At 42.6% G+C, this 14,871-nt stretch overlaps 1 protein-coding gene across 4 annotated transcripts; it reads right to left on the bottom strand.

Annotated features, from left to right (window-relative positions):
* Window positions 1-754: 754 nt before the first annotated feature.
* Window positions 755-14,771, bottom strand: POLDIP3 (DNA polymerase delta interacting protein 3). 4 transcript variants are annotated; one of them, XM_057430658.1, is made up of 9 exons: window positions 14,616-14,771; window positions 10,550-10,937; window positions 8,040-8,117; window positions 6,154-6,249; window positions 4,109-4,291; window positions 3,124-3,201; window positions 2,454-2,583; window positions 1,501-1,567; window positions 755-1,243 (listed from the first exon to the last, which is right to left on the bottom strand). In XM_057430658.1, the coding sequence occupies exons 1-9, from the start codon at window positions 14,672-14,674 to the stop codon at window positions 1,069-1,071; spliced, it is 1,254 nt and encodes a 417-aa protein (XP_057286641.1). In that variant the 5' UTR covers window positions 14,675-14,771; the 3' UTR covers window positions 755-1,068. The 4 variants fall into 4 exon arrangements, with proteins under 4 accessions (XP_057286641.1, XP_057286649.1, XP_057286661.1 ...); XM_057430666.1 differs by having other exon boundaries at window positions 8,040-8,114; XM_057430678.1 differs by lacking the exon at window positions 4,109-4,291.
* Window positions 14,772-14,871: the final 100 nt, after the last annotated feature.

The following is a 14,871-nucleotide window of genomic DNA, read 5'->3' as shown; positions in this document are numbered from 1 at the left end:
TGCTGCAAACATCCTCCAAATTCAGGCATGTGAACCCACATAGCTGCCAAACATTGCTCAAATGACATCTCCCAAAGCGAGTTCTCGGGTGCAAGAAAAGACTGCTTCCTACATTTTAGCATCTGAAAATGGCCCCAGCTCCTTTTTTATAGGAGATTGGGTAAGTTAGAAAGCAAGGGAAGGGGGGAAAAAAAAAAAAAAAAAGAAAAATCACATCCCTGCATCAGCAGGAAGATGTAATAGAGTCTAATGGGAATGAAACACTTGGATTTCTTCTAGCTCTGAACACAGGATTGATTCTTCTTTTTCAGTCCGGAAAAGAGCAACTGACCCTGACCCTACAGGACTAATATGTTCATTGTACAAATGCCAGAGCCTTTCCCCACTCTTCCACCTTGCTGTAGAGTTAAGCCCCGCCTCCAGTAGGGGCAACAGGTAGAGCACTTGTGCATATATCCTTTCTGCCTTACGCCTCTGTTGGCTGCCATACACAGCAGGAGGCTCAGTTTTTCACACTTTGCAGTTACAGCTGCTGAGCAGAAAAATGTCCAACAGTCAGAATGAAGTAGTATGTCACCAAATGCAAGTCAAAGATGCAAAACAGTGCTTCCTGTAGAGCCACACCTGACTTTGTACCCAGTGCAGCAATTTCAGACATAATGTGGTACTCTTGCTTGTTGATAACCGAGGGGAAGCACCTTCTAGTTAAAGGTCAGTCAGAAGAAAAGAGAAGGAGATCACCACTCCTTCCCTTAAAGTCTATGTGCACTTTTAATGGCCACTAGGGGCTTTGGAGTAAAGGATGGAGTTACATGGTATATGCTTGGTAATACATTATTGGCAGAAAGGGGAGGTTATTTTTGGGGAAAAAAAAAAAAAATCATGGAAGAAAACTCCAACTATGAAAACAGAAAGCACACACACAAGAGGGAACACTACTGTACAGTAAGGTAGTGATCATAGAAAACAAAAAATTTCAAGGCAGGCAAATGCAAGTAACATCTGCACTCCTGCACTTTTCTTTCCCCAACTTAAATGGGTTTCCAGTCCACTTCTTGCTCCCCCTTCTCAGAGTTTGATTTTGAATTCTGTGGGCTGCACAGAGGCAGAGACCCCTGAAGATTTGAAGAGTGCCTTCAAGATCGTGTCAGGGTCCACTTCAGCTGGGGGATTTGAGGAGGCGCTTGCACTTGACCGGCGTGGTTCCCCTTCCTTCTTTACTGAAGGGGTATCACTCAGTCGGCTGGAGGATAAAAACAAAAAAACAATAATTAAAAAACCCCAAAACAATATCCAATATCAGAGATAAAGGTTTTAAAGGGCTGGGAACACTATGGAGTCAAGCTGTATTTCCCTTAGCTCTAATACAGAGTAGCAAAGAGAGGAGAAGGAAAATATTAATGCGACGATAACTTGCCAATGGTTTTCCTCCCCTCAGGTTCCTCTTAAAACAGAGCCTGTAAATGCATTTGGTTCTTCCCCCACCCACAGGACACTTACAGAAGTATAGGCTGGTCTGAGGTGATCACATTCCCATTCATATGAAGATTGCATTTCATTGGTTGACCTAAACAAAAAATATAATCAAAACCAGTCATTTTATCAGAATTGTGGTAAGGCAATATCACACAATATCACAGTCAGAAATATCACACAACAGGGAAAGCAAGAGTTTCACATGCTGGGAAAATGTGAGAAAGAAAAGCTAATACATCTTTAATTGCAAAATCACAGTAACAGAAAAGCCACCGAAATATTCACTACAATGTGAACAATTACACTAATTAAGAAGTCACGTATAGGTACAAACCCCTTAGTACAAGGGTTTTGTACCTAATATGTGGGAGACATAAAAGGATTTCCCAGTCTCAGCTGCCTAGTCCTCATCTGATGATCACAACATATCACTCGTCTAGAGAAAGAAGCAGCACCTATTTCCAGCTAAAAATTAAAAGCTAATTTCAGTCTATATTTAGATTGGAGGTGAATCCAGATTAAAAATCCCATTGTTCAAAGTTTATGGAGAAGCCAGTACTAATTGTTTTACAATCAAATTCAATATGGTTCTGGTGACACCTTGAGACTTCTGAAAATACTAGTTTTACTTGTACTTTGCAAACAGCTATCTGTAAGCAGGTAAAGCCTTTGTAAGGACTATCTAACTCTAGGAAGTGAATTAGAAGCAAAAGGAATTTCATTTGGAAATTAGACTAGTGGACTCCAGGAACCTGCCTCTACCTTTGAGCATTCTCTTTCTAGGAAAATCTTTTTGTTTCACTTAAACTGTGCATATATTTAGCTGGTTGCAAAAGTGTATTACATTATTTAGCTCAAACTGATTTACTGGCATTTCCTCTCTCTTGATAGCATCTGAGATGCTTTTAAACTCTCCGCTGAGGTGGCAAAAGTTGTTGATTTATCTATCTTAAATACAACTCTGGCCTTGAACTTACCGTCTAAGCACCTGTTGTTGTATTTCTTATATGCTGTGATAGCATCTTCTTTCTTCACAAATACTACCTCAGCCACTCCAGGGTGCACCAGACGGGCTCGTTTCAGGGCACCACACACACAGAATAACTCCTGAGGGCAGAGAGTTAGTCATGACCACAGGTCACATCAAAGGTACCACTTTGACCAAAGACACCGAGTAAGAAAGGCTTAGTTTCCTAATTGCACCACCCATCATGCTTAGTAAACACATGGCAGAATCTTGATGCTTGTCTGTGTTTGCTATAGTATGAGTACTTCACATTAGTAATACAGGTTGCACAAGCAGAAAAGTTCAAGGCCAGTACTCTATACTGTTTATCACACATGAAGATCAGGCTTATTCTCAGCCTGCTGAGAATGGAAGATAGATAATTTGGATGAGGGCAAGGAGAACACCAAGCATCATCTGGGGGAATTCTTCTAGTGATATCAGAATTTTGTCCCATCTTAAGCACTGACTTAAGAACAAAACCCGAACTGATCAGGTCCCTTCAAAGTTTTTGCAAGGAAAGCAAACCCACATCATACCCCTCTTCACTACATTCACCACAGACCAACCAACTTATCAAAAGAAGTAGGATAAGGGAAGAAGCGTCGCTCATCCACAGTTTGGCAGTAAGTAACACTCACAACAATGTCTTCCTCTGTGACTCGAGGATGCAGATTGTTAACTGTCATCTTGGTACCTTCCAAAGGACTGAATGCCAGCTGTCAACACAAACAAACGCATCCCATAAAAAGGGCAGCAGGCAGGACAGCAGAGAAAGCATTACCAAAAAAGTCACTAAAGGGATGTCTGTGAAAGTCTGTACACACACAAAGGGGAGAGGTACAGCTACTAATGGGAAGTACCAATGGTCACAAAAGCCCAGGTCACCTGATGGCAATAGAGAAGCCCCTTTTCCATGTTAATTTCTCTCTGAAGTAACTTTTCTCTTTCATTCCCAAGTATAACACTTAACTTAATCCACATACATATGCCCACACTTTTAAGCCCATGTCTGTTTCACTCTGCATCAGCCAGCAATCCCCCAAATACAGTACGCTGAACTCGAGATGCCTGGGAACACCTGGTGGGTTACCTGTACCCAATATCTGGCAGTTTTGCAAAGCAGTTCCAGCCAAGTTGTCTACAAATTGCCTGAGAAGTCTCATGAGTACAGAAAGAAGCTGTATTTGAAAGAATTCTCTTTCTTCTTGCTAACAGGAGTGGACAGAAGACAATATACCTAGCAGTGTTAAAACACTACTCCTAGGGACATGGAAGCCACCAAGAAGTGTCCAAACAACTGGCCCCTCCCTGTAACATGGTTTCCTCCAGGACCATGAGCTCTCTCATGCTAGAGAGAAAAGCTGAGAGAAACAAGATGTGCTGAGAATTCCCAGTTTCCCAATAAACTTTGAAGAAAAGAATAGTTAGATAAATTTCAAATTCTTGGGACACGGGTTGCAGTTATCAAAATAAACTTGATGGAGTCCTAGGAATACTAGTGGAAGGCAGGCAGAAATAAGCTGCTCATATGATGAATAAACAGCAAGTTTCATATCATAGAATCATAGATTCATATGTTTCAAAGACTTCTCTAAAGAGCATCTCACACTTCCCTAAGCTCACCTCAATGGGTGCTGGTTCTTTTGGAGGCTCTTCTTTTGTCACCAAGGTCCGGGACATGTTTGCCAAGGCCTTCGTTCGCATAGGAGAAGGAGGTGCAGGCGGAGCTGTATATGTATCATTCTGGACCACTTTAGTCAGGGGAACAGTCTTGGACAGAGAGAATTTATTGCCACTCAGCCCAGTCTGAGGAAGAAAGAAAGTATCTCTGAGAGCTGCAGGCTACAAAAGTTATCCCTCTCTTTGAAGCACCAACAGCAGGAGAATATTATTAGCATGCACTAAGAACCGCGAGTCCTTTCCAGTGTCAAAACCACTACAGCGCTTGGGAGTTTCAGCTTTGAAACAGAAATCAACTCAAGTTTCTGGACATGAGCATATAAAAGTATGTTTATTCCCAAAAAGCACTTCCCTCACTTAACAAGCACTTTTTACTTTCATATTCTTTTTAAATGAACTTCACCGCTGTGATCTGAATTTGAAAAGCTCCTTTTATGCAAAGATTTTCAACTACTTTACAAAGTATTCACAAAAATTGCTCATTAAGACTGAGCTATACGAAGACCTAGTACAAACAGCAATATTTCAGAAGCATGGAGTGTAACCTTTCTAGTTGAAACTACCAGAGTTTAAAAAGCCGACTAAAAGTTGTGTTTGGTAGCTGCTACGAACACTGAAGAGAACACATTTACTCCTGCAAAACCATAAAAAAGCAGACAACCCATAAGGCTGTTTTTTAAGGATCGCAAATGCCAGGAGGTGTATTCTGAGTACCCACATGAGAAAAAAGAAAATGACATGATCACTTCACTAGATTGCCTGTGTGATGGTAAAGCCACATGAATTTACTTTTTTTCAGAACCACAGAGTAATTTAGGGTAAACTTATGTCCAATCCTCATGTCTGAAGCAGGGCTAACTTCAGAGACATCAGGTTAGCTCAGTACACCCTACTTTGTCCAGTTAAATGCTGAATATTCGGGAATGGCAATTTCACAATCTCTTTGGGTCCCGTGCCAGATGCTGATCAATATTCTGAGAATTGCACGACTTTCTGTCTCCCCTCTCCACCTTATTTTTCCTGCTGCAATACATTTGTTGCTTTGTCTTCTCCCTGTTCACTCCTGAAAAGGACCCGGCTTTTGTCCGTTCTATGACATATTACGCATCGAGAGTGGACAGATCTCACTACAGCCTTCTCTTCTCAGTCTTAAGAGACACTGCTCTCACCCTCTCACACATTACATACTGCATACTGCAGCCCTCTGATGATTCTGTCATACTGTTTTCAGTTTGCCAGTGTCTGTTTTGTATCACAGAGCCCCAGAATAGACACAGAACTCCAGGTGCATTCCCAAAACACCAAACAGATGGGAACAATTATCTTCCTTGACTTGCTGGCTATGATCATACTAACATACAATCTACAGCTAGCCTTTGATGCTGGAAGGATGCACTGCTAACCCGTTCTTCATATACCACTCAGCAGGACCCCCAGGCTCTTTCCTACAAAAGCTGCTTTCTAGCCAGTCAGTTCTCAGCTTAAGCTGCAGAGCGTTATGCCATCTCAAGAGCAGGACCTCGCATTTATCTGTGTTGAAATTCCACCTTCTCCAGAGCATTGGTACTCCCCAGCAAACTGCCAACTAAGATTTTGCATGGCAATAGATTTCCTGCCTTGATGTCCAGTCTCTAGAAGCAGCAGAAAGCTTTCCTTTCTTGCTTGCTTAAACAATAACAAGATAGGCTCAAAACACTTCAACAGGAAGAAAGTCGAGAAATAACATGCAGCAACCTGCCAGCAAGTAAGAAAGCACATTCTGGCTGCAAAAGGCCTATAAAACCACAGTTAGCCTAAAAGGAATCGGTCCTAAAAAAAATAGCACTTAGAAGCATTGGCACAAAGGGAAGGGTGGGGCAAAGAGCAAATATTTCAGGAAAAAGCATCGTTTACCTACTTTAAAAGAACATAAGCCCTGTAAAGCTGCAGCATGTGTGTCTACCCAATGTAAGCACGGCATGGTGGGGACTGTTCAGATAATCTCTTACCGTGTTGTGCAGGAAACTGTTTGTTGTGGTGATTTTCATCTGTTTGCTAGCAAGGGGAGAGACAGTTTCATCATCTTCTTCCATGTCATAGAGACCCTGAAAAGAAGCAAGGTAATAATTTATGAGCAGATAGATTTATAAGCAAGTTTATAAGCAGTTTGCTCCTGTCTTCAGCCTTCGTCAGGTAATGAACATGACTACACTGGACTTCTGCCCTTGCAGGCCTGGGGCACAAAAGCTGAAGGTATTCAAGCCCATTTCAAAACATCAGTGTAAAAACTATCCAACTTCTTTTCCAAAAATGCCGTAGTAAAGCTGTACTGAAACATGTATGTTTTTTTCAAATCGCTAGACCTCATTAGGACTGGTGAAGACACATTCATGGAATAAAACCTGTGTCTCACTTTCTAGCACCCTGCTACCTTTAAAGCTGAAGCCTGTACATCTGATTGGTTTTTTGTTTGTTTGTTTTTAAATTAAGCAGATGCCTTCCAAATACATCTGAACCAAATGTTCCTTTTGAGTAGTCTGCTTTCCACAACACAGCACATATGCATTTGGCACTAGAAAACACCACACTAGGAGCTTTACTGAATGAATAATGAATTTCCCAGTTCAACTTAATGCTCACAGCCCTGCCTTATAATCTTGACATAAGCTCCTACACAAATATTTTTTTCATGGACTTTAAGTAATGCTAAGAAAAAAATTACAAACACATGGCACTGCCCAGAAAAGAAGAAGTCACAATTCAAAACAGCTTCCCACTAATACAGTAGAAAGGTAAAGAAAAATGAAGAGATTAGCAATGAAAGCTTGCAAAATACATGGGTTTTCATAGTCAGCAAGATTCTGGTTTACAATCGGGAAAGTTGTTCCAGTCACAGAAATGCTATGAAGGAAAAAAAACCCAAAAGTGATGGCAGAACAGAGGAGAATTGCGCAGAAAACACCTGAAAAATACTAGCTGTCAGGACAACAGACTTGAGTTTGAAACGGATGAAATGGATTCAAAGCTTATAGTGATAAGGTCAGAATAATGAAGGCACTTCCTTAAGTGACAGCACCTGGGACAGGTGAGGGAAGCAGGTCAGAGGTAACATACACAAACAGCTGAAGTTATCATAAATGAGGCAAAAAAACCCCAACCCAGGACACGATGTTGGAATACTGACATTCACAGTATTTCATGTAATACTTCATGTATGCACACACACAAAACAAGCAATAAAACTCTGTATTTCCTCCCTGAAAGCACCCAAGGTGGTCAGGTGGTTGAACAGCTGGGGGCTGTGACAAAGACCTTTATAATTGATCCCAGAAGAGACAACACGAATTCTAGGGTCTTCCTCAGAGTCTGCTTGGCAAGGGATATGGCAACTTCGAAATTTCATCAGAATACCAGTTAACATCATTCACTGTCAGGTTCCCAGCAGGGACCCGCAGTGGGGATTGCAGAAAGGTTATACCCTCTCCCACCTCACTGTAGAACATTTGACCATGTACAATCATATCCATTCTCTGAAGAGACTGGCAGGATGCTGAATCAAAACAACCAACAACTGGATCTGAAGTAGTGTCACTGCGAAATTTACAGAAAGACATCAGAGATAAAGGTCACACTCTCTAGAGAAAAACATTAGCACAGAGATAAAAACTGGGAATACCTACTTCATATTCATATAACATAGAAGGATTCAAGATTAATTAGACTAAATGAAAAAATCAATTACCATAGCAGTGTCTTAAACACGCAAGAATAGGGAGCTAAGCTGTTTGAGATCTTCCACTTTTCTATTTAAAGTTTTCTTTGCATGTTCCAATGCTCATGAACACCTTCCTCCCCCCTCAGAAGGTAACGAAGAGCACTGAGCAAGGGCACACACCTGTTTGTGTGTATGGTTGTTCACCACATTGATCCTCATTCCTGCTGGATGAGAGTGTCCAGGAACTGGAGCCTTCTGCTACAGTTAGAGAGAAAGAACCAAAGCATTAAACACTAGAGTCCACCAGATCCTCATTTCAGATCAAAGCTGTTAGCCGATACCCTGAGACCACTTAAATGAAGAGCTCTCCTGCTCTTGAAACATATTACCACAAAATGCTATAATATCTGTTTGCTGTAGTGTGTTAGATATGAGACAGCTTTGCTTAACTGAAGAAATTAAGACCTAAGGCCACATAGAGAAACTGATTCAAATTACTTGAGTTTTAGTCCAAGATTAGTGGGAAAGGGACAGTACCCTGCCAGCACTGACTAGATTTACGTTTCTGCCAACATGAAAACAGGAATGGGGCAAATCTTTCATGCTAGAAGGAACCAGATACCTATTTCTATCAAACTCAACAAGCTGGGACACAATACAATTTAGTTAGCTCTATCGCAAGGGAGTAGTATATATTGCCTCTTCACACTAGAGCTGGAATAAGCTCTATTGCTTGTAGTGGAATAAAGTGATGCACAGGGTAGTGTAGCTGACCTTTCTGTGGCCTGCTGTCCCAAGAAACGGAGAAACCACAACAGAAGTAGTCAGGGAATGTAGCTGTACTATTCAACAACTGTAATTAAGCAACACCTCTCCCCAGAAAAGCCCTTTTAATTTTTGAAACAGCTGGAAGCTTTCCATTACAGACAATAATGGGTCTTCTTCCAAAAACACTCCATACAGGCAGTAAAATCTTCAGATCTGCATTTTCTCTAGACTGTAACTTACACCACAGCACCCTCATGTTTCAATTTGCTAATCAATTCAGAAACAAGGGTACCTGTCCTACAAAAACACAAGCAGAGTTATGGAAATTCTTTAGCTTTCTAAGGCTTTTTTCCTTCCTTTACAAGAAACAAGACCACAATACCATCAGAGCTGTGTGCTGCATGTCAGATGAAAATACTTTTGTTTGATTCTGCTCCAACATTCGGGAAGAGAGAAAGGCCATGAGAAATTCAGAATTTTAGTATAGATCCTAACACCAAAAATAGTTAATTTCTCATGTGCATGGTTTTGTCTACAGTCTTAATCACCATTATATTCTACAATATCTTTTCTTGCATGATGTTGTCTAACAAACAGAAAGTACCACAGGTCAAATCAAATAATATATAAAAAAACCAAAAAAAAAAACAAAAAAAACCAAGCAGGTTAGAGGAAATTGCTACTGTACCAAGTCTCTGGAAACTATTTTAACTCCCAGAAACTTTGTAGAAAATGTTCAGCTCCTAATGGCTGATGGTGGTGATTTGGCTTAGAAGGACAACACGCACATTAATTACCCTCCTAATTAAAATACTACTGAACAGACTGCTCTATTGCTCTATGATTAGCCCTTCTTATTGCCACAAGAGTCCTTTCTCTTTCTTAGGTCATCCTGGCAGTAATTTTAGCCTGAAATTCCACCTACAAATTTCCTAGGCTAATTTACAGAAGAAATACGTTTGATACTTTTGAGCAAAACTCACAGCTGAACAGAAGGTGGACTTATCTAGGCTTCAAATCAATGAGAATAGGAGATTTTCTAGGTATGTGTAAACAGACTGTTGATCTTTGGGAAAAGGAACATGATATAGGTAGGCTAGGAACCTCAGTTACATGCTTGTAGAGGTGAGGAACAAAACCACTCCTCAAACCACAATCCTGACAGTCTGGAAACTTCTCTTTTGACTCTACCCACAGTACTTAATACACACATATAGCTCAACAGCAACTGTTTCTCAGAGAGATTTGCCAAGAATCCTGCACACACAGCAAACTGAAATTAGAAAACTGTCAAAGGAAATCAGCAGGTTAGGGTGAGCAAGTGATTATACTGCAACTGAAATAAAACTGGAGCCTCAGCAGGAACGCATCATGTAATCAGGCAAGTCTCTGGAAGCAAGTGCCTTCCTGAAAACCAGACAAGTAGAAACAAGAGATATTGTGGAAGGACTCATTGAATTTTACATCTTCTTAGATACAAACACAGCTCTGTATTCTAAATTGTTATCCCACCACTAGGATAAGCTAGTTATCTGGACAGGACAATCTACCACATCAAACTTGCAAAAAGGGGTGGTGTATAAATGACCAAAAAATGCATGCATTCTCTTTGATTTTAGGTGGGAAAGAGACTATTCAACCATTCAGGACAGCTACTTTAATGCTTCAGTGTTCAAGAATGTTGCTTTAATCTTTACTGGGCCCAAAATTCACATTAAATCTTAAATGAAAGCTGGGATCCTACAAAAAACTCCAAGCAACAGCAATGAGACCCAGAAGGCTCTGAATACTGCCCTACAGGCTGGAATGAACTGTACCACCATTGCTTCTATTGTAAACATGTGAACACATTCATGCATTATCATTTCTACTGGACAGCTGTAGAATAACTGAGGGGCTCAGAGGTGACGTGCTTGACCTACTTGGATAGTTTTGGTGATTTTCACGGCTGGATTCGCTGTTCCCATAGTTGGGCTGATAGCAGCTGGAGTGCTTCGTTTTAAGGTGATCTTCTCTCTGGCATCTGCCACTTTGGTCACCTTTTCAGTAGCAACATTTTGCTGTTTTCGGGAATTCAACATCTCTCGAGCATCCTGCACCTTCCCTTTGATTTTAAACCGAGCATCCTTTTGAACCAGTTTTTCACGGGCATCTTTAACCCCCAGTTTGTGTCGAGCATCTGTGAGGCCTATCTTCTGTCGGGCATCAAATGTCCGCTGGAAGCTGACAGCTGGGGATGATCTGTTTAAAAGGTTTTGTTGGATCCCAATGCGAGATCTTACACCTCCATAGACTGGCCTTGTGTTAAGCCTGAAGAGGGAAAGAGTTTCAGACATTGTAAGATGTGATACAGTATCAATAAAAGTATTTGTGTTACTGCAAACAAAAGGTCATTATTACTGCACAGAAATCCACTCAGGTTAGATGTCAAAATACAACAGTAGAGCTCCTAAGATGGTTTATGCTGGATTTTACATTCTACATAAACAGCTAAGGAACTGATTTTCAAAATCCATGCTTAAGCTCACATTTACAATCTTCAGTAAAGGGTCTGATTTCAGCTGTGCTAACTACATACTATATTTAAACAAAATTCATCAGCAGCTTAGGTACTTTAGGGAAACCTTTGAAGACAAAGGAGAACAGAAACACATTTTCTAGCTTCAGGACTGAGCAGGTCTAATAAAGCATCTTTTGTAATACATTACTACATCCTGATACAAAGAAAACATGGAACTACATGTGATTTCAAGAATTCTTGGCAGCAAATTCAGATATGTGGGAGCACAGAAGTTTGGATTTTAAGATGTACAAGTACCAGTACCAATCTCAGTTCAAAGTCACCAGTTTCAAAGTTGATTAACTACCAGCAAAAATACTTATCAGTCAAATCACTTTTAAACATCAGTGCCTTTTCTTTAATCTACTAACAGAACTACCGCACTCAATGGACTTTACTTTTAAGTACATCATCATCACAATGCGGAGGACAGAAAGGTAACAGGCCACAGAAAGGACAGCAGCTGTACCTGTACATATGTATTACTAAGCAGCAGCCCATTACGTAGTGAAAGCTGAAACTAGCTTCTTGTTACAGGTTTGATTTGCTTTTTCAAAATCTCCCCTTAAAAGGAAACAGCTCGCCTAATGTTTTAACACAGCTCCTCCTTTAAGTATTTTTTAATGTTTTCTTTTCTCCATTGGGTTTCTTTATGAGAAAAGAGGGTGAAAAAAAAAATCACAAAATAGTAAGAGAAATTTTAAAGATAAGGTACTGAAAGAATATTCTTGCTGTATCCTGGGCTGCATCAAAAAGAGCGTGACCAGCAGGTCGAAGGAGGTGATCCTGCCCCTCTACTCTGCTCTTGTGAGACCTCACCTGGAGTATTGTGTGCAGTTCTGGTGTCCTCAACATAAAAAGGACATAGAACTGTTGGAAGAAGTTCAGAGGAGGGCCATGAGGATGATCAGGGGACTGGAGCACCTCCCGTATGAAGACAGGCTGAGGAAGTTGAAGCTGTTCAGCCTGGAGAAGAGAAGGCTACGTGGAGACCTCATAGCAGCCTTCCAGTATCTGAAGGGGGCCTATAGGGATGCTGGGGAGGGACTCTTCATTAGGTACTGTAGTGACAGGACAAGGGGTAACGGGTTAAAACTTAAACAGAGGAAGTTTAGGTTGGATCTAAGGAGGAAATTCTTTCCTGTTAGGGTGGTGAGGCACTGGAATGGGTTACCCAGGGAGGCTGTGAATGCTCCATCCCTGGCAGTGTTCAAGGCCAGGTTGGATGAGGCCTTGGGTGATATGATTTAGCATAAGGTGTCCCTGCCCATGGCAGGGGGGTTGGAACTAGATGATCTTAAGGTCCTTTCCAACCCTAACGATTCTGTGATTCTATGATATGGTGATTTTAGTTTATTCAGTTTATCCAACCTTCACAAAGTCAAGTTAGCTACCTTAGAAATGCTTTAAAGTGTTGTTGTGGGTTTAAACGCAGCTGTTAACTCAGCACCACAAAGACACTCACTCACCTCTTCCTTCCCTCCCCTCCAGGTGGGAGGGGGAAGAGAACTGGGGAAGAATGAGTTCAGCTGAAATAAGAACAGTCCAATAACTACAGTATAATATAAAACTACTACTACTACTAGTACTACTAATAATGATAAGGGGAATAACAATGGGAGAGAATATAAAAAGTGAAAGGGAAAAGAAAACAGTAAGTACAAGTGCTGCACAATACAATTCCTCACCACCCACTGATCAACACCCAGTCTGACCCGACCGGTGATTTGGGCCTTCCAGGTCACTCCTCCCAGTTTTCATACTGGGCATGACATGCTGCAATATGGAATACCCCCTCCGGCTAGTTTGGGTGAGGTGTCCTATCTCTGCTCCTTCCCAGCTTCTTGTGCCCCTTTTCACTAGCAGAGCATGGGAAACTGCGAAGTCCTTGGTCAGGGCAAGTGCTACTGGGCAACAGTAAAACACTTAACACAAACCAGTAAAACACTGGTGTGTTATCAGCATTGTTCCCAGACTGAAGCCAAAACAGCAGTGGATCAGCTACTAGGAAGGAGAAAAATAACAGTTACGGCTGAACCTAGGACAAGTGAACTGAAAATGACAAACAGCACAGAAATTATTACAGTGCTGCAGAGGGACTATTGTTCAGCAAATAAAAGCAGGAAGAATTCCTGGAAGAAATGAGAATTAAGGAGGGATTTGAGAAAGGATCTAGTGGGTGCCTGGTATATTAAGCAACATAAGACTGTTCCAAATATGCAGGATAACATGAATGAAAGTGCAAAGCCAAGGCCTTGTGTAGACTAAGATTTAAAAGTGTTTGAACATTTTGCTAGCATATGTCAGCAAATAACTTTTAAAATACTAGACATGTTAAGTGGAGACATTCAGAGTTAAAAATCTAGTATTTCTCAATGACCCCTAAATAAAACAAATTTTAACACCCCACTCCTCCAACAACAAACTAAGAAAAAAAGGAGCATGCCACGCTAACACAGGTAGAAATCCACGGACAAGATCTTCAGAACCATCAAGAGACTACAGCAAAATGGAAGATGAAAAGGTACTGAAGGAGAAGCCAGATAAGAACTGCCACCAGCTGCACTAGAATAAACGGCCCAGCCTACACCGGAGACATCTGCTGTACAAGTGAAGAATGCAATCTCGTAGCTAACATGTAACACACTCGACATCTACCCAAGCATTTGAAACAATCGGTGAGAGCACCATTAACTGCTACAGAGACTAGTTTCCAAGGACCAGGCAGCAATCCTCACGGAGCCCCTGCAGCCGGAAGCCTCGCCTATGAGGACCTGGATCAGCTTTGCTACAGTTACGGCTCCCCGTGGCACAACTCCACCTCCCACGGCCATCCCACAATGCACCGTGCCGCACCTCAACGAGCCGCGCAGGGAGCTGCGAGGGGATCGGGCACCCCCAAGGCACTGCATGGCGGAGAGCTCCCGCTGCAGATACAGGGCGGCTCGATGCCGAGAGGGATGGGGGACTGCTGATCCCGTCTTGGGGGACACCACTGGGGGAGAAGCAGGAGGCAGCGGGGAAGGTGCAGGTCTGAGGTACCAGTGAAGCAATGGGCTGTGCCAGAAATCTAAAGCGCAACCAGAAGAACCCGAGAAGGGAGCGGAGAGGCGGCGGCTGGGCCTGCCCTGCCGGGGCCGAAGCCCACGGGGCAGAGCCAAGCACAGGGGGTAAGGTGTGGGCATAGACCCCAGCCCCAGTCCACTCCAGCCCCAGCGCTGAGCGACGGCCGCCACCGCCAATCTGCACCGGAGGCACGGTCCCGCAGAACAACGCCTAAGCCAATGGGAAGGGGAGAGCGGGGAATATGGCTGGGCCGCGCTGAGGCAGGCTGAGACCCATAGCCTCTAGAACGGAATAACAGAAGGAAAAGCAAAGGAACCACCGGAAGCCTCCGGTCCCGGGTCGCTGCCTTCCCGGCCGCTTACCTCCCTTTCACGGTTACACCGCGCTTCCGTATGAGCTCGTCCAGAGACAAGTCCGCCATCTTGTCGCGGGACCCAACGATAAGACGCAGCTATCCAGACCCGGAGGTGACATCACACCGCTTCCGCTCCTCGCCCCGCCTCCAGACGTAAGGCAGATCCTGCCCAAGCGGGGCGTGTGTCCCAGAACGCCCCGCGGCGCCCCGGCCGTTCATTTGCATACGGTACGGTATGTCCTGACCCGGTTCTGACCGCGGCA

This window comes from Pezoporus wallicus, unplaced genomic scaffold (assembly GCF_028554395.1).
Source record: "Pezoporus wallicus isolate ANWC-B61680 ecotype Strahan unplaced genomic scaffold, APGP_CSIRO_Pwel_v1 scaffold_3294, whole genome shotgun sequence".
In the NCBI taxonomy this organism is placed as follows: domain Eukaryota; kingdom Metazoa; phylum Chordata; class Aves; order Psittaciformes; family Psittacidae; genus Pezoporus; species Pezoporus wallicus.
Note: the sequence above shows the minus strand (reverse complement) of the source record. Positions and strands in the feature narration are given on the sequence as shown.

Excerpts from the sequence above, each read along its gene's own strand:
- POLDIP3 (XM_057430658.1), bottom strand. The coding sequence starts at position 14,674 with ATGGCGGACTTGTCTCTGGACGAGCTCATACGGAAGCGCGGTGTAACC. Across the intron at positions 2,584-3,123 it reads TCACAGAGGAAGACATTGTT|GAGTTATTCTGTGTGTGTGG; the intron begins GTGAGTGTTACT and ends CTCTGCCCTCAG. Across the intron at positions 1,568-2,453 it reads CAACAACAGGTGCTTAGACG|GTCAACCAATGAAATGCAAT; the intron begins GTAAGTTCAAGG and ends TTTTTTGTTTAG.